We start from the raw sequence: 26,619 nt of genomic DNA, 5'->3' as shown, positions 1-26,619 counted from the left end.
TACTCACTCCAAGCTAATCCTACATGTTGCACACACAGTGTAATCACCGGCAGTGAATATAATTTGGACTGCCTGCAAATTCACACACACACACACACACACACACACACACACACACACACACACACACACACACACACACACACACACACAGACACACACAGAAAACAAAAAACAAACCATAACTGAAATCTGAACTCAGCATAATGCACCTGACATATTTGAGTGTGTTCATTCCACATTGAATAAGCTCCAACTGTGATTACATCTGCATGACTTTCAATCTGCCAAAACGCACCCTGCCTCTGTGCCAGATTACATTAATCTGTGTGCTGTTTGTTTTTGGTGCACATGTGTTTGCTTATTTCATGTTAAATGAGTGTGACTATCATTGCCTGAAAATAAAAATAATTGTTGTGTGTCATTAGATGTACATGGCAGTGTCATATTTTTGAAATATGAACATTCAGTGGACAAAAATGTTCCTACCAAAATGGAGCTACAACATGCTGTCTGTTTTTTGAATAAAATCTATTAATGGCTGGATATACTAATTTGGAATAAACACAGGTATGATGTAGGTCTACAACACAGAAATGTTGCTTTGCCACATAGTTGCATTGGCATAGTACACAATTTATTTGATTTTTGGTTAATTATCACGCCCTAATTCGATTGTTTTGTTCATGTGCAGCATTTATATTTTATTATGAAAAGCCACAGCTCACCGGATATGTTGTTTTATTTTGAAAATAACCGCTCAGGATATGTCGTTTTGTTTTGAAGCTGTTTTGACACAGCTGAGCTAATGTGTCAGGGACATCGATCTATGTCATGTTACGTATACCAGACATTGCAGCTTCAATAACATGAGAACAAACGGTACGAATGTGTCAAAAAAGCTCTGCTGGTTATGTTTAAAGTGCGTTTATGTTGTAAACCTGCTAAAAATAGCTGTTTTTTATGTCCGTCTCAATCACCTGTTTTCTGACATTAGCTGTATAGCTAGCTCTGTGTCAAACGAGACAGTGCTGTCTAACAGTCAGCTAACATTCATGGCACAGTTGAAAATGTGTTTTTTAATGAGTTATGTCTTCCATTGCCGTAGCACAAGAATAGCGTAGGAGAGTGGTAAGAAGATATTTTTTTTGCAGTGAACATTTCACTCTCCGGTTGCTGTTGATATTTAGCCGCTCGTCCATGGAGTCGTTGTTCGAGAGCCGCTCGGAGCTGATTGCTCGCGAACGCAGTGGACACACGGCAGTGGTAGAGGGGAACCTTCTGTACGTGTGGGGAGGCTACATGGTAAATATACGCATTAATAAACATACTTGACGAGCTTGAATATAATACCACACCTATCACTTCATTAGGTACACCTGCAACCCAATCAGGGGCGTATTAGGTCATTTGGTGCCCAAGGAAAACCTACCTAGTCATTGGGGCCCTCCACATCTTTTTTATTTTTACAAAATGGGAGTGTAATTTTGAACACTTTACTGGTTTGAAATCAAAAAATTATTTTAAATATTATCATCTTCTGACAAGTGTGAATATTAAAACATTCTCCTCTTTCCTGAACTGCATCTTTTTCTATTGTTTTGGTTAGAAACAAACACAAACAAAATGACACAGACTACAACATAACAAACAGAGTGGAATGTTATCCTAATACTTTTTAGGGAGTGTCACTCAAAAATGAGTATTCCCTTAGTTGAATTTGCATGGATTTTATTAGATTGTGCATGTCTACCTGTTACTTATATGTACATGGGGTCACAAGTGTCCTCTGGACTGCACTTTGGACACCTCTGGTCTTCTATAGCTATATGTAAAAGAATGGTAGGATTATGTCTTCAAGTAATGTTTATCGTCTCCACAGTCAGTTGATGATGATGAAGTCTTCCTCCCCAACGATGAATTCTGGGTATATGACCTAGAACAAGGCATATGGTAAGAATATTAAATCTGTGTCTAACATTGTTGCAATAATGCGGTGTTGTAGTCCATGTACAACGTTTATCCGAAAAGTTGCTCATCTGCATTTTTTCTTCTTTTCTAAGGCAAAAGTTCCACATGACGGGCGAAGTCCCACCCTCCATGTCGGGGGCCTGTGGTTGCTCCCTGAATGGTCACATGTACATATTTGGAGGTTGCGATGACAACGGGCAGACCAATCAAGTGAGACACATGAGGCTAATGCTGTTAGCTGATTCCACAGGGACAAAAGTATTGAGAGACAAACCGCATAATTAATTAATTACTTGGCTGGATGACAGTGTCAGAATACTTCGGTGCATATGCTGTAAATGGCTTGACATATAAAATGTAAAATGAATACCTTGTAAAACAATCCTTAATTAAGGTAGGACTTTCCAACAGATCTATCGGGTCAACCTGACAGGCGGTGAATACAAATGGATGAATGTTGAGCACCGAATCGGTTGTTCTCCATCACCTCGAGACAAACTATCCTGCTGGCTTCATAAAGGAAGGTAAGATAGCACTTCCTTTCACGGATATAAGGATATTTGAGTATTATATAGGCATAGTCGGCTTTGATCTTTCATTAAAAGAAACCACTTTGTGTTCTCCAGAATCATTTACTTTGGAGGATATGGTCACAAACTTCTGGCAGAGGTCGACAGAAGAAACGGAAGCTTCATTGTGGATGATTTATCAGAGGTGAGTTTATTCCACAAATATATTAATTTGTATTGCTACTTTTCATTTGGATAGTTTGGTAATCCCCTAAACAGGGCTATGGGCTATTTGAGGTGAAAATATTTGTATTTATTTGTTATTGTTGTATTATTGTATTCATTCATTTGGAAAAATTAAAGTGCACAAATGTGCACAATCCAACTTAATTATTTTTAGCAACTAAAATGTGTTGTGTAATTAAGTAATAAGTCATTATTATCATACATTATAATTTAAGTATATATAATTATTACATTAAGTAATGTGTGGGGTACCCATTCCAATTATCTAATAATTATTTTTTTTCCATGGAAAATATATTTTATTATTTAACTGTATTTAACTCTATAACACATTAATTTTAATGTTATTCATTCATTCATTTTCTACCGCTTTTTCCTCACGAGGGTCGCGGGGGTGCTGGAACCTATCCCAGCTGTCTTCGGGCGAAAGGCGGGGTACACCCTGGACTGGTGGCCATCCAATCACAGGGCACATATAGACAAACAACCATTCACACTCACATTCATACCTATGGACAATTTGGAGTCGCCAATTAACCTAGCATGTTTTTGGAATGTGGGAGGAAACCCACGCATGTACGGGGAGAACATGCAAACTCCACACAGAGATGGCCGAGGGTGGAATTGAACCCTGGTCTCCTAGCTGTGAGGTCTGCGCGCTAACCACTAGATCGCTGTGCCGCCAATTTTAATGTTATATAAAACCATTTTTATTCACTTAGCCATTTCTGTTGACAAGTGTTGATCTTCCTCAGAGGGTACATAACGTTTTGCCTGGTATAAAATCTAGTTTGTCTTGTGTGTTGTTTGAGGACATGCTGTGGGGATGGAACAACGAGGTGCACATATTTGATCCCAGACAGTCCAGTTGGAGTCAAGCTCAAACACACGGCCATGCTCCCGCCCCCAGAGCGGCCCATGCCAGCGCCAAGCTGGGAACCAGGGGCTACATTTGTGGTGGCAGAGTGAGGGTAAGAGCTCTTGTCAGCATTATTGGAAATAAAACATTCATTATTTCTGCTTTTTTTCCCTCTCTTCTTGATTTATGCAGGAAACGAGAACCAGCGACATTTACTGCTTGGACCTTGAGTCATGGACGTGGTCAGAAATGTGAGTTGCTGTGATGCGTCACTCTTGCATGTCATTGTTTTTGACGTTGTTGTCAATGATTGTGTACAGAGTGGCAGTGTCGAGTGTTCCAGTGGGCAGGTCGTGGCACTCGCTCACGGCATCGTCTGAGAGCACCTTGTTTCTCTTTGGTGGTCTTAGTGCGGACTGCAAGCCCATGAGTAAGAACATTACCTGATATTACTTTCACATGCTTCTCCTGTTCCATTTCCTTGTCTTTTTTTCTGGACCACCAGGTGATGGCTGGCTGTTTGACATGGACACAAAGACATGGAGAGAAGTGGAGCACCCTTTTAAGAACAAGCCAAGGTAGCGGATTATACACAAACCATCAATGAATATTGTGCAGCATTGTGATTCTGGTCCTAGGTTGTGGCACTCTGCGTGTCCTGGCAAAGACTCTGATATCATTGTGTTTGGAGGCAGCTGTGATTACATCCTCCTTGTTGACACGGTGAGTAGCAATATAGCGACTTCATACAAAAGAGTCGCTGAGAGGCTGAAGCCGGGCCTTTACTTTGTCTGACGCGCCGCACATAAAAAATCTCTGAGATACAAAAAAACGAGTTCAACCTTTTGTTAAAGAAAATTAATGATCAACTTATGATACCGTGCACAAACTCATAATCAAAGTAATCACAGAGATTAAAGGAATTAGCGGTCAACAAAAAATACGGCAACCCTGCTCACCCTCTCTCTCTCTTTGTCTCTCTCTGGCCACACAGGTGAACAGGTGCCTATATAAACGAAACGTCACCGCCCATAACCATTTGACCTACTTCCCTTATCCACGTGATCACAACAAATCTAAATAATATCATAAACAATAACAAACACCACTATTCAAATTTAAACTATCATGCACCTACAAAAAAATCAATCCAAATTCATTCATGGCTCCTACAAGCAAAATAGGCATGGTGATTCAAAGGAAAGAAATAGTGTTAATAGGACAGTAATACTCTTTTTCTCTCTTTGATGCAAGTCAAAAAGGAAAACTGTCTGTCGGCATTCATATCAAAAGCATTTCTGACATTTGGGGGATGTCACTTACGTTGGACTTGGTGGTTAACTGAACAAAAACACCTAAAAACACACAGGAAGAAACTGCATTTACAAAAATCAGTATGTGTGAAATAAAGCAAGCACATCAAATAGTTAACAATTTAAAATCAGAAAGTGTATGAATGATCCATCCATCCATCCATCCATCCATTGTCTATGCCACTTATCCTCATTAGGGTTGTGGGGGTATGCTATTATCCCAACTTCAGGCGAGAGGTGGGGTACACCCTGGACTAGTCGCCAGCAATCACAGGGCACATATAGACAAACAACCATTCACACTCACATTCATACCTATGGACAATTTGGAGTCGCCAATTAACCTAGCATGTTTTTGGAATGTGGGAGGAAACCCGAGAACCCGGGGTTACCTGTGCGCCAACCACCCCTCCGCCGTGCAGCTTGTAGTTATAATATCTTATTCAAAATTATTTTGATTAAATATTTACAATTGTAATAGTAAATGGGAATATTTTGCTATGATTAGAATAAACAGTTTTTTGTATTCTGAAAGTAGAAACAAATTGTTTTGAAAGCATCACGTTAGGGAATGCTGTAAGACCAGAAAAGGGTTCGTTTCTGTGAGCCACTATGTCTCTTCACAGGAGAGAAAAGGTATATCAGACAAAAACACCAGTGCACTCCCCTCCTCTACACGTTAATTTCACTTGGAAGTTTAAGTATAACTATCTGTCTTACATATACTGTAGCCTAGTGAGATAAAAATATTTCATTTTGGCGTGAGAGTCAGCTAATCATCAATTTGTCCTCAGGGTCACTGCAATGATGCCCTAGTGTTCCAGATGGCGCCATACCCGCTTTTCAGGTGAACAATTCTCTATTGTTGTTGTTCTTCATACATGGACACCAAACTTTTTTTTTTATCATTATAGAATTTGTGAGGACTACATTGCAAAAAACGTTAGCACCTGTGATGCTCTCCGACAGCAGCTCCCTCTCCTCCCTCCCAAACTGTGCACGGCGGTGAACAGGAGAATAACATTCTACAGGCCTTCAAAGAAAGTCAGTCACAGTCAACTCCTCTGAATGCCAACAACAATGTGTTTTATTAGCCTTAATCTTATTTAAATTACATTCATTTTAAATATTTAACTTCAAAGGTTGTTGGTTACAATTTTTACCTTATGTTTTTAAATGCATATTGTAAAACATTTAAAGAATGTTGCATTTATGTTGGTGGTACAAATGTAAAAAAAAAACGAAACAAAAAAACATTAAATGTTTTTGTACTATCCACCTGCTTAAACTGTCATTATGATGATTAAATGGCACATATGACCTTTCTATTATACCTTTCATTTATCGACCTTTCTATTGGAAAAAGTCAAACACACAACACAAGTTTGTGGTGGGAAGTCACCAGTCGTTGAACACACCTGAGGCATGCAGAAAAGTATTAAGGCAATGCTGAAAAGAAGAATAAAATACTACCGCAAAACAGTAGTTTTGTGTTACCTGACAAAAATAAAGTTAGCATAAAAATAAAAGCATTTTCCCTCACTTAACAGTGCCAACAACTTTACGTCTAAGTCTGTTCTCATTCTAGAACAACTTTCTTTCAATACTACAACTTTATTCTTGCCCACCCACTTCTTTTGTTTTTTGTTTCAAAATATAAACATTTTACTGCTACAACTGTACACATTTTTAAATGCCAATTTTCTTAATATTGTGGCTTATTTAGCATTTTAAAAAGTATTCCCTTATTTTTATTTACACGTGACGGTCTTAACCTCTTAATTTTACAACTTTATTGTAACTTTTTCAATGTCTCATGTCTTAATACACACATAAAGTACATGCTGGTATCCCACCACTAGGTGGCAGCGGATCTGCATGGCTGAAAGTGAAGCGGTTTGGGTCCATCAAAAGGCTTTGAAGGAGAAGTGCTCCTTACATGTGGTCAGGAAACCTTAAATAAACATGGCTAGCAGCACATGGCTTCCTTTGCACATTGGCAGCATTAACTAAAAGTTGCTCACTTTGGAACACTCTTATTTCCATAGCAACGCCCGACAATGTTTTTTTTTACCAAACTAGACTGGTTCCATATGAAGTGAGTGTGTTGTCTCTACATGTTAAATGCAAAAACAGTGAAAGGTCAACTAAAGTCCCTCTCAATGGTGTCCATCAGTTCTTCTTCCGAGCCATCATACAGAATGACGGGCGTGGCTAAAGTGCTGAAAAGAGAGGACAGATATGGGAAGTTTAAAAAAAATACTAAAAATAAATACTTTTCAAAACCTAGTTTCTAATAGTAATGTAGCATAACAACAGACACAGCACTATTATATAATAATCATAATATAGAATATAAAAAATATATAGATTAGGGCAGTCAAATGATTAAATGTTTTATCAAATTAATCCGTTTTCAAATTAATTAAGCATGATTAATCAGCATTTACCACTATTTGCGAAATATGCCCATTTTTACTGTATTTTATGATGAGAAAGATAAATGACAGCACATATGTATCTATTTTCACAGTGCCAAATGAACTGAAACATTTGAAAATGTATTTGTCTTAAGCGGGGGTCCCAATCGGCCGTACTTGCAAGTGTGTGCTCTCTATGTGCAAAAACTTCAGCAAAATTTGTGGCTCTGTATTTGGTGCAGAACCCTAATAAAAATAGGTTACAAAAAATAAGACGTATAAAACAAAAACAACTTGTTTTCACGCGAACATGCTTCTTGTTCCTAATTGAATCTGCTGTATTTGGGCAATATGATCTGACTAGATGTTTAACTCCTCCACTGAGCTCTCCAATTCATTATTGATCAGAGTGATCGACTTACATCTGCTTTTGTGATGATGGAGGGACATCTCCCAGCATTGGTCCTGTTGTCAAAAAGGCCTGACAAGGAAAAGGAAACTTCATGTTAGTTTGATAATTAGTGGTTCTAGTAATAATTAATGAGAACTTGTAAACATTGCACTTTCACAAAGGTTACAATGAACGATGATTTTGTTTTTGTTAGGTTAGCACTTCCCAGCAGATGCACAGACCCGCCCCCGAGTGATCTAATAATTTTTGCCATGACTTTATATGTGTATAAATACAGTTAGAGTAAAAAGTATTTGATCCCTTGCTGATTTTGTTGGTTTGCCAGCTAATAAAGACATAATCATTCTATACATATAATGGGAGATGCATTCTAACATGGAGAGATAAAATTTCAAAAATAAAATCCACAAAATAACTATATTTTAATTCATTTGTATTTCATTGAGGGAAATAAGTATTTGATCCCACTAGCCAAAAGCACTTGGTGGCAAGGACCAGCGGTCGGAGGTTTATTGTAGTTAACCACAAGGTTAGCACACATACCAGCGGGAATTCTGGCCCACTCCTCTCGAAATGAAGGTCGGTGGGCTGTCGCTTGGCAACTTGGACCTTCAGCTCCCTCCATAGATTTTCGATTGGATTGAGGTCCAGAGACTGGCTGGGCCACTCCAAGACCTTAATGTGATTCTTCTTGAGCCACTCATTTGCTTGCCTTTCGTCTGACCACAGAACCTTCTTCCATCACATTTTGCATCTTTGAGGTGATCACTGGTATACTTTAGGCGGGTCGCATGTGCCTTCTTAAGCACGGGTACCTAGCATGATTTTAATCCAATGAGGCACAAAGTGTTGCCAACTGACTTGAGTTTTCAATATAGTATAATTAATATAATGTAATACATATGCGCTATGTTGACATTTCTTATACAGTGAAGAAAATAAGTATTTGAACACCCTGCTATTTTGCTATTTCTCCCACTTAGAAATCATGGAGGGGTCTGAAATTTTCATCGTAGGTGCATGTCCACTGTGAGAGAGATAAACTAAAAAGAAAAATCCAGAAATCACAATGCATGATTTTTTAACAATTTATTTGTGTGATACAGCTGCAAATAAGTATTTGAACACCTGAGAAAATGAATGTTAATATTTGGTACAGTAGCCTTTGTTTGCTATTACAGAGGTCAAACGTTTCCTGTAGTTTTTCACCAGGTTTGCACACACTGCAGGAGGGATCTTGGCCCACTCCTCCACACAGATCTTCTCTAGATCAGTCAGGTTTCTGGGCTGTCGCTGAGAAACACGGAGTTTGAGCTCCCTCCAAAGATTTTCGATTGGGTTCAGGTCTGGAGACTGGCTGGGCCATGCTAGAACCTTGATATGCTTCTTACGGAGCCACTCCTTGGTTTTCCTGGCTGTGTGCTTCGGGTCGTTGTCGTGTTGGAAGACCCAGCCACGACCCATCTTCAATGCTCTGACAGAGGGAAGGAGGTTGTTCCCCAAAATCTCACAATACACGGCCCCAGTCATCCTCTCTTTAATGCAGTGCACTCGTCCTGTCCCATGTGCAGAAAAACACCCCCAAAGCATGATGCTACCACCCCCATGCTTCACAGTAGGGATGGTGTTCTTCGGATTGTACTCTTCATTCTTCTTCCTCCAAACACGCTTATTGGAATTATGACCAAAAAGTTCTATTTTGGTCTCATCTGACCATAAAACTTTCTCCCATGACTCCTCTGTATCATCCAAATGGTCATATGCAAACTTAAGACGGGCCTTGACATGTGCTGGTTTAAGCAGGGGAACCTTTCGTGCCATGCATGATTTCACATCATGACGTCTTAGTGTATTACCTACAGTAACCTTGGAAACGGTGGTCCCAGCTCTTTTCAGGTTATTGACCAAGTCCTGTCGTGTAGTTCTGGGCTGATTCCTCACCTTTCTTAGAATCATTGAGACCCCACGAGGTGATATCTTGCATGGGGCTCCACTCCGATTGAGATTGACCGTCATGTTTAGCTTCTTCCATTTTCTAATGATAGCTCCAACAGTGGACCTTTTTTCACCAAGCTGCTTGGTAATTGCTCCGTAGCCCTTTCCAGCCTTGTGGAGGTGTACAATTTTGTCTCTGGTGTCTTTGGACAGCTCTTTGGTCTTCGCCATGTTACAAGTTAAAGTCTTACTGATTGTATGGGGTGGACAGGTGTCTTTATGCAGCTAACGACCTCAAACAGGTGCATCTGATTCAGGATGATACATGGAGTGCAGGTGGACTTCTAATGGGCAGACTAACAGGTCTTTCAGGGTCAGAATTCTAGATGATACACAGGTGTTCAAATACTTATTAGCAGCTGTATCACACAAATAAATTGTTAAAAAATCATGCATTGTGATTTCTGGATTTTTCTTTTTAGTTTATCTCTCTCACAGTGGACATGCACCTACGATGAAAATTTCAGACCCCTCCATGATTTCTAAGTGGGAGAAATAGCAAAATAGCAGGGTGTTCAAATACTTATTTTCTTCACTGTATGTTTATTGGAACAAACATATTTCTAAAGTTATCTAACAATGTACTGTAAGTTATTGTGTTAAGTGTTTCAACATGACCTTTGCGGAGTTGTGTTTAAGTGACAAAATATGTGCAAATTAGAGACATTTCAGTTTTTCTTACTTTATGTGCGGCAGTGAAGGCATCATTGCTCCTCTGGTTGTTTGCTCCCGGGGAGCCATGTGGCCCCTGTGCCCCACTCAGGCCTGAGTGGGACGCCCCCTGCTGACCCTCATCCTCCTCCCGGCTACTGAAATGACACAGTCCGTACGTTCTGGACCTTTTGGAACACTTCTTCACACAAGTCCTCTTCCGTTCCTCCACCACCATGTCCTCCTCCTCGTAGCCGGCGAGGACGGCGTCCAAGTCGGGGTCCACGTCGTCGTCGTCCCCGGAGAGCTCCGAGTCGTGCCCGGCGCTGTGACAGTCCGATGGTGGAGCCCTGCGGCGGGCGTGGATCCTCAGGAGGTGGAAGGCTCGGGCCGTGTGTTTGGACGTAGAGACCGCTGCGGTTGTTTTGGCCGCCTTGTTAGCCTCGCTCAGCCCCGCAGGTGCCACTTTAGTCCGGCGGCTTGTCCCGCTGCCCATCGCGACTTCTCTAAATCACGAAAAGGAGCAAAATAGCCATTTTGTTGCGTTTAAAGTTGACTCGTAAAAACGAAAGTTTGTACGACTTCAGAACTGACTCGTTGGATCTCCTCGCAGGGATCTGAGGCAGAACTTATCTGTGTTACATAACGCTACTTGGACCCACAACCACATGCTGGAAAAAAAAACAACTCCGCCTCCTTCTTATAAAAAGGACAAACATGACACCTCCTTGATGATGCCAACTTTTCCCCAGTACCTGAAGGGGTCAATGACGTCATGTTTCTCAAGCATGATTTCTGAAGCAAAGGCTGTGTTCAACTACTTAGACTTAGTGAGGTCAACGCTGCTCGCGTTTTCATTTAGAGGAACAAAGAACATTCCTTTCTGACAGCTGATTTTTTTCTGTCCAGTTGCACATACAAAAGACACAGCAGGGACATCTCCATGGGTCCATCTCCATGGGTCCATCTCCAAGTGAAGATGTTTGCTCTGTCTCCATCTGTCCTGTCTTTCTGTGAGCAACACCAAATGTTTCCAGAGAAAAGGACTAATTGGAAGAAAATGTCAAGTGAGGGACATTTCTTGACTTTTAGTTTGATTTTAGGGGTGACAAGAGTGTCCCGTTTCTACCAGTGGTGTCCAAAGTGCGGCCTGGGGGCCATTTGCGGTGGTCCGTTTGTTTTGCATTTGCCGAAGTAAACACTTGTCACTTCCTTAGGTACACCTCCAAAACAACAGCTATGTGTCCAAAGTGTACACGTTCTAATTGATACCGCAATAATACTGTATTCCCACATAGTATAAATAATTTGGAAAACTAGTTTAATCCTAAAACTTATTTGAGAGGATTTACAATACACTGTTCCCTCGTTATATCGCAGTTCACCTTTCGCTGACTTGTTTTTTCAAGTGCATATAAACACGCATTGTTCTGCATTCTTGTGGTGTATTACAGCGATCTATCAGTGCTCTGTTGTATGTCTGCTGTATTTACTACTGCTAACAGTAGACAGATTTTAATTGGCTAAGGGAGAACCCGTCCATTGTGTTCTGATAGGCTGTAGACCAGAGGTGGGCAAACTTTTTGACCCATGGGCCGCACTGAGTTAACGAAATTGTGTGGGGGGCCAGAACATATATTTAACACACACAATTCTACACTTGGCGGCACGGCGGTCGAGTGGTTAGCGCGCAGACATCACAGCTAGGAGACCAGGGTTCAATTCCACCCTCGGCCATCTCTGTGTGGAGTTTGCATGTTCTCCCCGTGCATGCATGGGTTTTCTCCGGGTACTCCGGTTTCCTCCCACATTCCAAAAACATGCTAGGTTAATTGGTGACTCCAAATTGTCCATAGGTATGAATGTGAGTGTGAATGGTTGTTTGTCTATATGTGCCCTGTGATTGGCTGTACCCCGCCTCTCGCCCGAAGACAGCTGGGATAGGCTCCAGCACCCCCGCGACCCTCGTGAGGATAAGCCAGGGGTGCTCACACTTTTTCAGCATGCGAGCTACTTTTAAAATGACCGAGTCAAAATGATCTACCCACTACAAAAATGCAAAACATCTATTTATTTTCAAATGTATTGAGGATTATTTGTACGTACAATGTATGTTGATGTACCTTACATAACCAAATGAGCCAATATTGCAAAACACACATAATTAACTATTAACATTTTTTGTAATTACCTGAGTTTACTTTAATGACTTGCACTGAATTGAATCAGCCAGGGATGCATAGTCCGGACAGTAGCTGCTGATAGCCAGGTTAGCCAGGCAAACGCACTTCGAAAAAGACATTGTGGAAAAAAAAAGTCCACCTCCCATTCCGTATGGAAGTGATATGTTTTTGCCTTTTTACTTGGTCCAGCTCCTTCACTCATTTTAGTGACCATAAACTTTAGCGAGGGCTTAAAATCTGATGCAATTCGCCGACTAGCTTAGCACTTTGCATCGTTGTTTACGCATGAGCGGTGACCTAAAGGTCAAAATTCAGTTGTCATCTGACTGGTTGTCCTGTATGTCAATCAAGTAACGGGGATGGATGATAGGCTGACATCGTAAGTTCTGCTGCACTTAGAGACGTTGTTTGATTTGATTGGTCGCCCGAAGGGCAACATTCAGTTGTCATCTGAATGGCTGCCCTGTATATCAATCAAGTGACGGCATTGATGCGAGGATGATATTTTTTTAATGTCACGCCGCGATCGACCAGTACCACCTCCGCGATCGACCGGTAGATCGCGATCGACTTAATGAGCACCCCTGGGATAATGAATGAATGAATGAATTTTACACTTATAATTCTAACAGTCCGCCTTGAATTATTTGTCTAATTTTAAGTAAATACTATCAGCTATATGTTCTCATTTCCCTTTTTTGAGGAGCACTTTAAACATCAAACCACATCAAACTATGAAATTGAATTTTACAGTTTTGTTGTTTGTTTTTTAATAAGACATCCGACTTGAAAGTCTTGTTGCCAGCTGGTATGTTAAAAGTTGAAATACTTAAAGCAACTGGCGGGCCGGATTCAAACGCTTGGTGGGCCGCATGTGGCCCCCGGGCCGTAGTTTGCCCACCCCAGCTGTAGACCATTGTCCATAAATCTCCTTGTACAGGACTCCCAGTTTCCTATTTGCTAGTGCTCATAGGGCAACTAGCCCTATGAGCACATAGCATAATGAGCATGGAATATTGGAAATGAATCTTCGGTTCAAGGAGGGCAACCAGGAGAAGTAAAACACAACAATATCATAGATATAGCAGTGTTTCTTACGCAAGGATACAAAAACGCTACAGCCGAATGGTGCTGGGAAGAGGCTCATCAGAGGAGTGAATAGGGTGAGTCAATTATTTATTGAGTCCAAAAGATTGATCATAAAAATTCTAACAAAATTTGTACTTTGTGTTTAATCGAGAGAAATGTGAGAAAATGTTGGAGGAAAGTGTATAAAGCGTATTGTATTTACAGCCTTAAAACAAAGTTGGCTACTTCGCTTTAGGAACCTATATCTCCTGCATTAAACAATTGAAAGCGATTACAGGGCGGTGCCAGGCTTTACATTTTGGTGCTTTTATTTATAAAAAAGATTTTTATTGAATGATTTGCATTTCATCACGCAGAGAGCGAAATGTTATAAGCAAGCATTAAAAAATATTTAACCCTTAGAAAAAATGACCTGGTCTGGTTGTTTTCTTGAAATATCTTCATAATGAAATTTTTTTTAAATCATTTTATATTCCAGGTATTCTTCAAAAAAACATGTTTTTGATATCATGCCATTCACATTTTTAACTTAGCTTTTATACATTTTAAGAAATTTTTGTTTTTGTGTTACTACCCCAACCTTCCATAAGTGGGTCAAAAATGACCCGGTCAGGTTGTTTTCTTGAAATATCTTCGTAATAATTTTTTTTTTATAATTTCATATTCCAGGTATTCCTCAAAAACATTTTTGATATCATACCATTCACATTTTTAACTTACCTTTATGCAACACACAATGGATCCTCACATTTTCTATTGCTGTACGGGATCATTTTCTTTTTCAAAGATGTAAAAAAGTGAAAAATTAAGATGTTTCTAACATGAAATCATTCTTGTGTTGTCCTAAATATAATACTAAATATCATACCAGTGATTATCCCTAACCAAAATGGCAAAATTGGCATAAAAAAGCATTGATTCTAGTGTGGGTCATTTTTGAGTGTAGGGTCCAGTCACTCGTGCATCTAAGGGTTAAAGTAACAACACTGCTTTGCTTCTTACAGAGCAGTCTTTTTCTTACTCAAACTAGTAAATGAGTGTACAACTATAACTTCATTATTTATAGATCTAATCAAAACACCCACACGAGAGCTGCTTTTAATATTTTCTATTACAAATCAACACATTATGTGTTGGTGTGGCTCTTGTTTTGTTTGTGTGTCCGTACCAGTGGATCCTTAAAGAGACAAGGCGCACATCTGGAGAACAAGTCAACAGCTTCCATTCCAGACGAGGAGGAAGAAGACGGAGGCCACAGCCCAGCTTGCTGCATAACTGTGGCTTTTTTTCCCTTCTTCACACGTCGACTTCACACTGCTTCCTGCACACAAGACTAGCAAGTGCTGTAAAAGCATAAAATACTTTCTAAAGGCAGGCGGTAATCAAGCAAGCAAAGGCCTATGGAAATGTTGTAAGTGTGACATGGTTGCCGGGGCAACAGACAATGAGGCCAACTGGAGTTCAGCTGGAATTAAAAAAAAAAAGTATCTCTCTTACTGAATGTAGTCCCATTAGAACATGGAGATGAAGACATCTGCTGCCTCGCTGACGTTCCAAGTACGTCACGCACGTCAACCTCCGACCTCGTCCGCTTCTCTACATTTGTGTTGACGTTTACGACCACTAGAGGGGGCCAACATCTTGTTTCAAAACGCTTAACGACAAGGAACAAACTTGAATGGATTCATTCTCTGTACCAACAACTCTATACTACCAATTACATACTTAACTTCAGAGAGTACCAGGCACCTACAAGTAAGATCTTTATTTGTACATATGTCGTTTTTATAGTATAGCTTGCATATGCATTTGTGCATTTTTTAAACTAATTTTTGACAGTTTTATCTTACCTTTACATTACTGATACATAAGTGCAACAACGTATTTCAATTCCATCAGTGTTTCAAAGAATATTATGTATCAGGTATGGTATTATATTTTATACAATATTGTATTGTGTTTTTTTCCAAGAAAGGCACCTATAGATAAAATGTATTAAGATATTCTTTTTGTCATTATCCACCAATAATTAATAATATGTATAACACAGTATTTACAGCATTATCTATATTATAATAAATGATAAAATCAACGGGCGGCATGGTGGTCTAGTGGTTAGCGCGCAGACCTCACAGCTAGGAGACCAGGGTTCAATTCCACCCTCGGCCATCTCTGTGTGGAGTTTGCATGTTCTCCCCGTGCATGCGTGGGTTTTCTCCGGGTACTCCGGTTTCCTCCCACATTCCAAAAACATGCTAGGTTAATTGGCGGCGCCAGATTGTCCATAGGTATGAATGTGAGTGTGAATGGTTGTTTGTCTATATGTGCCCTGTGATTGGCTGGCGATCTATCCCAGACAGCTGGGATTGGCTGCAGCAACCCCACCACCCTTGTGAGGATAAGCGGTAGAAAATGAATGAATGAATGAAAAATAGTAGTTATTTATTAGAATTAGGGAATGAATGTCTGATATTAGCGTGAGAGGCACAAAGAGGTGATGATGATGCAATTACACAATAGACGTGATCATGTGTAGCCACAAGGTGGCAGAGGTGCATTTTCAAATAGGTCGGCATGCATCTTTCCCATTGAAATACATGCACCGAATCAACCAGGGAGTGAAAAGGAGGGACGTTATGCATTGAACGGAAATTTCAAATTGTGCAAGCACACAGTTCAGTATCAAATGTCAAAATTCTAAATAGTTCATGGTGTAAAAACATGGTTATTTTCTTGTAAAACAACAATTTTTTTGTGTTGTTTATGTTGTGGCATCATTGTTTAGACATTTTGGCTAAATATATATGATATGGTTACATTTGTGTCATAGTGAAAGTTATACTTGAAATGTTCCTATTTTGATGATGAAACTTACCTATGTGATACTGCTAAATACTAAAGAATGGAAAAAGGTAGAAACAAAGTTTTTGTTCCTGATGAAAGATGAAAGTCTAATCTTGTCATACATGTATGACATATGATGTACAGCTTTTGAAAAATTAATTGAATAATGCATACATTGCTGTTTTTTTAATTAAATTGTATTTATTTTAGTAAAATGTCTTGATTAACATAAAACAATCTAAAAAAGGAAACTTCATTCGCTGTATATCATTTTCTTTTCTTTGTTTCTATATTAGATGTCTTTCTTGCCAGTCTGTGCTCACGTCATCCAAAGGCCATGTAATCAACAGTAAACAATTAGCGGCTCCCTCCACCTCTGTGAGCGCTCGATATCAGCATGTGTGTGTGCACACACGCCTCCTAATTACTTACAAGAAGCGAGAGGCTTGATTTGGAGGGGAAACGGCTGCTAATCAATCCTAGCATTATACCGGCACTTGTTTGTCAGCATCCGAACTGGTTTCAGGTCTATTTAATTAGCGTCTATCAATGTCGGACAATCATGTTCTTGTAATTACACCACTCTTGTTTTGTCACACAAGCAGCGTTCACAATGTGTGTGGGTAGAAAGCTATATGCTGTTTTGGACCTGCAGTAAAAAAAAAAGTGATGACAACCATAGAGCCATAAAATGGTCAAAAGTTTTTAAGTGTTAAGATGGTCTGTGTCTCTTCTTCATGATAACTTTCCCCAAAATATTCATTCATTCATTTTCTACCACTTTTTCCTCACGAGGGTCGCGGGGGGTGCTGGAGCCTATCCCAGCTGTCTTCGGGCGTAAGGCGGGGTACACCCAATCACCAATCACACCAATCACAGGGCACATATAGACAAACAACCATTCACACTCACATTCATACCTATGGACAATTTGGAGTCGCCAATTAACCTAGCATGTTTTTGGAATGTGGGAGGAAACCACCCTTCCCCAAAATATATATTATATATATCATATATAATATAATATTTACCTTAAAAAACAACACATTTTAAATTCCATGCTACTAAAATAATAATAATAATAATATCTTTCTGCAATTTTGTTGCCTTTAAAAATTTTCTGGCTATTTCAGCGTTCTTTCACGTAATATTCCATAATATACAATTTTTTTTCTCTTCATAATTTGGCTTTACTCAATTGTTATTTTTTATTAATTTTCTTTTTAAATTCTATTTTAAGAATGTATTGTGCTTGTACTGCACGGCGGTCTAGTGGTTAGCACGCAGACCTCACAGCTAGGAGACCTGAGTTCAATCCCACCCTCGGCCATCTCTGTGTGGAGTTTGCATGTTCTCCCCGTGCATGCGTGGGTTTTCTCCGGGTACTCTGGTTTCCTCCCACATTCCAAAAACATGCTAGGTTAATCGGCGACTCCAAATTGTCCATAGGTATGAATGTGAGTGTGAATGGTTGTTTGTTTGTATGTGCTCTGGGATTGGCTGGCGACCAGTCCAGGGTATGCCCCGCCTCTCGCCCGAGGACAGCTGGTATAGGCTCCAGCACCCCCGCGACCCTCGTGAGGATACAAAAAATGAATGAATGTACTGTGGGCCAATAAAAAAAACTGCTGTGTGCCTGCAAATGGCACCTGGGCTGCACTTTGGACACCACTGGTTTAGTGTTAGGGTGGTTAACTTATTTTTACACTTCCGAATGCTAAAGACGTTTGACACAGTTTGACTCTGGAACAGATAAATTCGATTTCCTTTATTTTCTATGGAGGGAAATGCAGTCTACTATATAAACAAATAAGGTGTCACTCAGCCTCCGTTGTACACGCTATAACAGATTGTGTATTTGAGGGAATCCTTGTCAAGTGACATGCATGTGCACACACACACACGTGTGATCTATAAATAGACCTGCTGATGGCTGGCATCATTATAGGCTGGTACCTATGTGTCCCCGTCTAAAAATATGTCTCCAGCAGAAGAAGGCGTTTATGTTGGTAAAGACATCACAAAATGCCTCCATGGCAGTCAGGAGACAAGTTGACAGAGAGGCCAAGCCATAAGTGTGTGTGTGTGTGTGTGTGTGTGTAGGCAGTATAATAGGTGTGGAGGTGGAAGAGGCGCCCCTCTATTACCTTGGCACATATTGAACACCTCTGCAATACCCACCTGCAAAGAAACATCAACACTTATTAATATAAGTGGAATTTATAACCCTTAAACGACATCACTCGGTGTGATAACATCGTGCACCAAATTAATCATCTTTTAATTTCCCAGTAGTGTGAACAAATTAAATCTACACTTTTACTTATCACACGACAGACATTCATTTGCACCACTTTTGGAATGGAACACACACAACTTGAAAGAGTAAACATGGATGAAAGCCAGCATAAAAACTGGAAATAGTCTGTAAAACACAGTGGGACCAGTGGGCCTTTTTGTTGTTTTTTTTGGGTGTGTCGTTACAGCATCACAATGTTAGGAGATAAGTTTCTTGAATTGGGTCCTTGCGGGAGGAAACACAGATGTGATTATTTTCTAAAGGGATTGCATTTTTAAAATCAGGAAGTAAATTGTTGTTTGTATTTAACCAGTATAGCTTTTGTTCTATTTGTGTATTAAATAGAAAATATTCTATTTAATAGCATTAAACAGAATAGAATTAAATCGTACTGGATGTAACAATCAGATGCAATGCATTCAATTCTGGGTTGCATCCCACTTCTGACAATTGGTGTCAGAATTGTCTAGTGTTGTCTAGTGTTGTCCTCAAGTTTACATAATCCAGGATCAAATCATGGTGAGGACATTAAGGACCAAACATTTGATGGTCTCTTCATTCCAAAAGACCCTTATTTAAATATAGGCTGCACAGTTGAAGATCTTGAACATCAGTTGAACAGTTGAACATCTTCTTCTGCGTCAGAAGAAGATGTTAGACAGTGCTGCAGTCAAGACCACGTCAACCAAAACCATGTCAAAAGGAGCTGGGACATAGTCAAGACTTTGACTTTGTGTCAGAAGTGGGATGGTTAGCTAATGTTGACCACATAATCGAAGACCAAATTTTTAGATTTGGTCACCTGCAGACTCTCCGTCCAACCTGTAAATATGTGAAAGAAGGGGAAACAAGTGTCAGCTGTGAGCGTTGAATTATTCAACCCAGGCCGCTGAGCTGTGATAAGACGAGTACACAAACAACAACGTGAAGCTTGAACTTGAGAAAACTGCCTCAGAACCAAATCAGCTCATGTCTAGTTTGGTCACGGTTTGCTCACCACACCAAACAAATATGGAATGGATAAATGGTTCAAGTTCTGTGATTGGCTGGCGACCAGTCCAGGGTGTACCCTGCCTCTCGCCTGAAGACAGCTGGGATAGGCTCCAGCACCCCCCGCGACTCTCGTGAGCATAAGCGGTAGAAAAGGAATGAATGAATAAATGGTTCAAGTTCCGATGATTTACACTTTCCTACTAAATCACCTTAAGGTCTTCATACTTATGCACCACAACACGGATTGTTGTAATTACTGCTTTACAAGGCTACTTCCATATTTCCACACAAATACATAAATGTCATACAGTGACCTTATTAGGCAATTTCTGTCCCTCCCACATGCCTCCAACACAACACCCCCATTAACAGGCTGTGATCAGCATAATCAGCATATGGTTAACTGGCTTTTATTACATGACAATAACCTTTACAACCACTTTGGAATGGCGTGTGTTAGTAACAGTTCCTGAGCTCTCGACATGGGACAAAAATAGAATTACCTTCTTCAAAGCTGAGAAAGTGAGGATATTTTTTTAATATAACCATACTGGAAAAAAAACAATTAAGCTGATACTAAAGTATAATACTTGACTGTTATGTTGTGTTATACATGTATCATATCTACTGATTTATTGCCGTGTGTACATTACATAAGGAATTTGGCAAAAAGCAAACATTCTAACTGTTAGCATGGTAGCATCTTGCAAGATAGCACTTTAGAGCGAAAGCGTCAAGGCGGTCCTACAATATCCCTGCATCATACATCATACATTATGCCATGTGTATGAGGGTCGATACCAAACTATCGATTCCTGACATGATGATAACACAGCTTAATGATGTATGATGGATTCTATGAAAATGTTGATATTTTGATCTTCCAGTCATTTGAGTCACTGTACTTAATTACAAGACAAGCTTAACCTGATGGTCTTAGAAGTGGGATGCTGACCAGGATTGAGTATGGGGCAGTTAATTTAGACCAGGGGTGCTCACACTTTTTCAGCATGCGAGCTACTTTTAAAATGACCGAGTCAAAATGATCTACCCACTACAAAAATGCAAAACATCTATTTATTTTCAAATGTATTGAGGATTATTTGTACGTACAATGTATGTTGATGTACCTTACATAACCAAATGAGCCAATATTGCAAAACACACATAATTAACTATTAACATTTTTTGTAATTACCTCCACATTACTCCCCATTTCCATTCTTTGGTACTGCGATGGTAGAATGGCATATGAGGCAAACACACTTTGAAAAAAAAGTCCACCTCCCATTCCGTATGGAAGTGATATGTTTTTGCCTTTTTACTTGGTCCAGCTCCTTCACTCATTTTAGTGACCATAAACTTTAGCGAGGGCTTGAAATCTGACGCAATTCGCCGACTAGCTTAGCACTTTGCATCGCTGATTACGCATGAGCGGTGACCTAAAGGTCAAAATTCAGTTGTCATCTGACTGGTTGTCCTGTATGTCAATCAAGTAACGGGGATGGATGATAGGCTGACATCGTAAGTTCTGCTGCACTTAGAGACGTTGTTTGATTTGATTGGTCGCCCGAAGGGCAACATTCAGTTGTCATCTGAATGGCTGCCCTGTATATCAATCAAGTGACGGCATTGATGCGAGGATGATATTTTTTTAATGTCACGCTGCGATCGACCAGTACCACCTCTGCGATCGACCGGTAGATCGCGATCGACTTAATGAGCACCCCTGATTTAGACTGAAGTGGACCTACAAAGTCTTAGTCTTAACCTGGGCTTCCATTATTTGATGCCAGCTAACAGAAACGGTGTCAGAAATGGGGTGCTGGATTTGAGTGTGGGTCTATTGGGAAGCGTGAGAAAAGTTACGTAGCAACAAGAAAATAATTCAAATGTTTCTGTCTGTTCTTCATAAAAGCTGTCGTCAAGGACAAAACGTCACGGCTACTAATAAACACCAGCTGAAGGTCAGACTCCTCATAGTGCAGGCATCCCAAAATAAATAAAAATTACATAGTGCTGTTGCCGACAGAGCAACTAACAATATGTCATAGTAAATTAAATTCCCCTACAGACATATACATATGCAGTGGCCTCAGACACTGACCTCTCTTTTGCAGGAGAATGAAAAGAAGGCTGGAAAAAAAGGCCAGTGGTGCTGCCAGCGATGACATCACAGGTGTTATTAGCATATAAATGAGATTAGGGCTGCAGTAATTGGCCGAATGGGGAATGGCAATATGCATTCATGCATGCATAGCCCATGCAGTATATTGACAACAACCAATGACAGCAAATGAAAATAAAATATCAACATGGGTTAACGTCCCTCGGAACCTTGTTAATGCGCTTGATCTGCAATGTGATGACCGGTAGCACTAAAAGAGCTGTCGCATTACAAATTAATCTCCACATTAACCGCCCAGCTCAATTAAATCTCGATAAGTGCAGTTAATTACGGCCAGCGCTGAGGTGGGTGTCACGCACCGATTTTTTTTACGGGGTTGTTGTGTCATGTTATGGTGCAATCGGAGGCGATGGTGGCATTTATTAGCAGACCGAGCAGTCCACCTGGAAAAAGGGAAGGGAGCGGATGCGAGCGTGACATTTCAGCAATTAGTCGTGGCCTTCTGTTGTGGCTCAGCTCATCAAGGCTTTGATTTGGACATATATACGCACACACAGAACAACATCTGGGCTTCATTTTTCGAGTCACAACCCCGTTAAAGGACAGGTTGAAAGACAGTTATATCAAAACTGGGTTTCAAAACAAGTTTTTCAATAGGAAATGGTCTGTTCCAGGGTCAAGCTGTGGCATCATGAAATGATATCAACTGTACAGGAAATTAACAATTTGAGCTCACGCTCTAGCATTAACAGTCGGGGCTTTAGGCAACATCTTGTAGTTTTTTTTAATTATCTTCAGGGGTGTTGCATTTGAAGTATCATGAATGCTCAGCATTCAGCAGCTCTATCTACTTCTATATGCTCTTGCATACTCTTGTTGATGCTCATGCTTACACTTTCCGCACAGTTGTTGACAAAGAAGTTTGATCTTTACCGCTATCACAACATTGGTTCTGTTGTTGCAGTGTTTTGCAATATACAGTAATTCCTTGTTTACTGCGGTTAAACAGACCTCTTTCAATATTAATAAATGTACTATTTTTTATAGTTAGAGCATAAATATGATTTTTAAAACTATTAGAGCCCTCTGGACATGGAATAACACCCCTATAGTCACCTTTACATCTATATTACCCAATATAGGAGACATAATAAGAGTAAAGAAGCCATCAAAAACATACATAAGATGTTTCGGAGATTGTAATAAGCTTGTGTGTGTTACTATAAATGTGTTCCCTGGGGGTACTGAGTGGTGGGATGGACAGGAAGTGAGTTAAGTTTTGGCTTGGAGTGTGTTACGGCTGCCACTGTAGCCTGTGGTTGTATTCCAGATTATTGTTCCTGTTGTGAGATAATTGAAACCCGCAATAAAAACCTGTTGCTTCACCGATCAAGTCTGGTTCTTGTATTTCTCACTGGATATTACTGTAACATTACTACATCTTTGGTTGTGTCTTCTCAATGCCTATATTTGTTTTTGACTTCATTTAGCTGTTTCTATGTTTGAAAATGCTTTACTGAGGCAAAATATACATCCAATTTACTTAAATATAACTGCATAATTTGTCAATATATTATTGAAAAAAACATGACTGAGTGAAGTCACTAAATTTGAACCACAATTTGTTAAGGGATGACTATATAATGAAGTTTTACATTTGGCAACAGCTTCTGTAGAATTTAACCACTGTCTGTAATTAATTAGATAATTTACATTATTTTTAAATGTCATGCAAGAAATGTTCTAATAAGGCTCACAAAATATCTTGAGGTCTTGTGAATTGTCATACAAGATGGCGGACTGATTTTCAATATTTTTGCTTTACTTAATTGGCAAATTTCAGTCAGTAGAAAGAGTCTCAAATGAATAAACAGTGCCCTCTGCTGGTAGCTACTAAGCAGTACACCCCAAGTCAAATGTCCCTTGGTACATTACGGTTCAAACAGCATGCCCACACTCTTATCACGGTTCTGCAAATATTGATCAATTAATAAATGATCGCTATTTTGTGATTGAATATGATTTATTATGAGCAAAAAAAATAATACAAAAATCTGCCTAGAACAGATGCAGTACATCCAGAATGCTGCTTCTCGAGTCTTGACTAGAACCAGGAAATATGAGCATATTAGTGCAGTACTCAGGGTTTCTGCAATGGCTTCCTCTCACTCGGAATAGACTTTAAAACAGTTCTGCTGGTGTTCAAGTCTCTTCATGGTCTTCTCTGACATGTTAAAGCTACATAAACCATATTACCCAGGAAGTGGTCTCCTAAAGACTAAACAGCCTGCATTTCACTTCCATGCTGCCAAAATCTGCAATAGTCTTCCAGACGATGTGCATTGAAAAAGGGAAAGTATTTTACCAGCACTTTTCTTAATTTTTTTTGTTTTATGGAATGATTTATGGAATTTTATGTCATGATTTTAGAATTATTTCATGTTTTTATGGAACGATTTGATCATATTACCTTGTGTACAAATGCCGCTCTATTAATAACCTTTCCTTACCATAAAAATGGCAAAATGAATGAAAATACAAATATAAGGCATTCAAGTATAGAATATCTTCGACTTGCCTTAAAGAAGTCAGACCAAGGAAGTGACATATGTGACGTCAGGGGGCTAGATTTGACTGTTAGCTGAGTGCTAGCAGCAGGTTAGCAGTGTAGAGAACGGCCGACAGCAGCTCCTGTGTGAATGTTCACTGCAATGTGTTCGATAAAGCAATTGAAGTGCATCACGAGTCTACCAATTAACAATTGGTAAAATAATTGAGGGATGAGTGTTTTGTTAATGGCACTAAGAAAAATGACTCGAGAGCAGGGGTGGGCAAACTATGACCCGGGGGCGGGGGGAGCACATGCGGTCCACCAAGCTTTTGAATCTGGCCTGCCAGTTGCAAGTATTTCAACTTTTAACATACAAACTGGCAACATGACTTGTAAGTCGGATGTCTTATTTAGTAAAAAACAACAACAAACTGTAACATTAAATGACATAGTTTGATGTGGTCTGATGTTTAAAGTGCTCCTGAAAAAAGGGACATGAGAACATACAGCTGATAGTATAACATTTTTACAGATAAAATTAGACAAATAATTCAGGGAAAATTCATTCATTCATTTTCTACCGCTTTTTCCTCACAAGGGTTGCGGGGGGGGGGGGGGGGGCTGGAGCCTATCCCAGCTGTTTTCGGGCGAGAGGTGGGGTACACCCTGGACTGGACAAACAACCATTCACACTCACATTCATACCTATGGACAATTTGGAGTCGCCAATTAGCCTAGCATGTTTTTTTTGGAATGTGGGAGGAAACCGGAGTACCCCGAGAACATGCAAACTCCACACAGAGATGGCCGAGGGTGGAATTGAACCCTGGTCTCCTCGCTGTGAGGTCTGCGCGCTAACCACTAGACCGCCGTGCCGCCTCAAATTATAAGCATAAAATAGTGTGTGTGTACAATTTGTGTGTACAATTTTCTTAACTCAATGCGGCCCACAAGTCAAAATATTTGCCCACCCCTACTCTAGAGGGCAATAATGTTAAATGCATAGTGGTTGTTTCATTGCCATCCATTTTCCATGGAATCGTAGTTCCACAATAACAAATAAAGTTTTTTTAAAAATTTGAATGGCCTTCAACAACAACCAAGAACGACCTTCTTTGGCCATCATATGATGTGTGCTGGATCAAAATTAGCTGCAACCTTTCCCCAACATGAAGCCATGAATATGAAACCTTGAGAAATGACAGCACGGTGTTACCATTAACCCCCTCCGCACCCCATCACCATCACAACTCTCTCCACCGCCTGAAGGTCACGGCAGCCTTTTAGCATCGCACGCTGTCGAGGACTCTTCGTGGTTGACCTTTTTGCGTCTGTCACGTTGCAGACTTGCGCCCGTTGCGATGTGGGAGTATGATCGCACGACAGGTTGTTGTATTGTCTTAATGGTGTACACTTCCGGCACTGGAAGACATGTTTGGATGCTGATGGCGGAGGAAGCGTTCTTAAAAAAAAAAAAAAAAAAAAGCCACGCTGCTTGTGTTGACGGAATCCTTTATGTGAGTGATTTGTTCCTGACAGCGTCCTCTCATTAATCTTTTACATCTGGCCTCTGGTTGTTATTGCTGAGAAAGCTGTCAGCCTCTCCTCGCTTATTTTGACAGAAGCACTTACTTTCATCCTCACTACAAAAACAAAGGATAGGGAGAGTATTGCTAGTGTTGTTGTTGTTCCCGCCACCTTCTTCCGATTAGTAAGTAGATCACGCAGAACACAGTCCGAGCTGACGACATCTTGCTTGCATCAGTTGCGTGCTCAAGATTGTTTTGAGTGCTTCATAAATCATTTATGAAAGAATCGTTAAGATATTTGAGGACATTAGGGCACTATTGGGTCTGGAGCTCTTGTGGTCCGTTATTTTTTTTTGATGATAATTGAGATGTTATCATTGCCAGTTTCTGTATCCATGCATTCCCAGGTTACAATCCCAGCAAAAGGTAATATGAGGGTAATAGCATCGGCTAGCTTCTATCACTGTGTTCTCTCATTCCTCTTTGCCTGTCCTCTCTAAAACCATGCACTGCTCAGTGGCTTTACAAACTAGAACAGGAGGAGTATTACCAGAGTCACCTGTTGTACAGCAAATCTGGTCCTGCCAAATAAACATGCAGGCCACCAATACTGGATGATGAAGCTGC

At 40.1% G+C, this 26,619-nt stretch overlaps 2 protein-coding genes across 5 annotated transcripts in view; one reads left to right on the top strand and one right to left on the bottom strand.

Annotated features, from left to right (window-relative positions):
- Window positions 1-751: 751 nt before the first annotated feature.
- LOC131140007 (kelch domain-containing protein 1-like) lies at window positions 752-6,222 on the top strand. 3 transcript variants are annotated; one of them, XM_058090036.1, is made up of 13 exons: window positions 752-882; window positions 1,191-1,305; window positions 1,883-1,953; window positions 2,064-2,181; window positions 2,383-2,495; window positions 2,598-2,685; window positions 3,533-3,697; window positions 3,778-3,836; window positions 3,906-4,015; window positions 4,091-4,163; window positions 4,224-4,308; window positions 5,693-5,745; window positions 5,813-6,222. In XM_058090036.1, the coding sequence occupies exons 2-13, from the start codon at window positions 1,201-1,203 to the stop codon at window positions 5,964-5,966; spliced, it is 1,194 nt and encodes a 397-aa protein (XP_057946019.1). In that variant the 5' UTR covers window positions 752-882; window positions 1,191-1,200; the 3' UTR covers window positions 5,967-6,222. The 3 variants fall into 3 exon arrangements, with proteins under 3 accessions (XP_057946019.1, XP_057946018.1, XP_057946020.1); XM_058090035.1 differs by having other exon boundaries at window positions 764-882; window positions 1,155-1,305; XM_058090037.1 differs by having other exon boundaries at window positions 784-1,305; window positions 3,539-3,697.
- Window positions 5,964-26,619, bottom strand: part of LOC131140011 (uncharacterized) — a 181,455-nt gene continuing 160,799 nt past the window's right edge. For both annotated transcript variants that reach the window (XM_058090045.1, XM_058090044.1), the window contains exons 3-7: window positions 15,146-15,271; window positions 14,817-14,969; window positions 10,408-10,882; window positions 7,741-7,799; window positions 5,964-7,120 (exon numbers count right to left, since the gene is read on the bottom strand). In XM_058090045.1, coding sequence (XP_057946028.1) covers window positions 7,042-7,120; window positions 7,741-7,799; window positions 10,408-10,872 — 603 coding nt within the window. In that variant the 5' untranslated portion in view covers window positions 10,873-10,882; window positions 14,817-14,969; window positions 15,146-15,271 and the 3' untranslated portion in view covers window positions 5,964-7,041. The remainder of the gene's footprint in view (window positions 7,121-7,740; window positions 7,800-10,407; window positions 10,883-14,816; window positions 14,970-15,145; window positions 15,272-26,619) is intronic.

This window comes from Doryrhamphus excisus, chromosome 13, assembly GCF_030265055.1.
Source record: "Doryrhamphus excisus isolate RoL2022-K1 chromosome 13, RoL_Dexc_1.0, whole genome shotgun sequence".
NCBI lineage: Eukaryota > Metazoa > Chordata > Actinopteri > Syngnathiformes > Syngnathidae > Doryrhamphus > Doryrhamphus excisus.
This window is presented reverse-complemented; position numbering and strand designations above follow the sequence as displayed.

Excerpts from the sequence above, each read along its gene's own strand:
- LOC131140007 (XM_058090036.1), top strand. The coding sequence starts at position 1,201 with ATGGAGTCGTTGTTCGAGAGCCGCTCGGAGCTGATTGCTCGCGAACGC. Across the intron at positions 2,496-2,597 it reads TGCTGGCTTCATAAAGGAAG|AATCATTTACTTTGGAGGAT; the intron begins GTAAGATAGCAC and ends TGTGTTCTCCAG. Across the intron at positions 4,016-4,090 it reads TGCGGACTGCAAGCCCATGA|GTGATGGCTGGCTGTTTGAC; the intron begins GTAAGAACATTA and ends CTGGACCACCAG.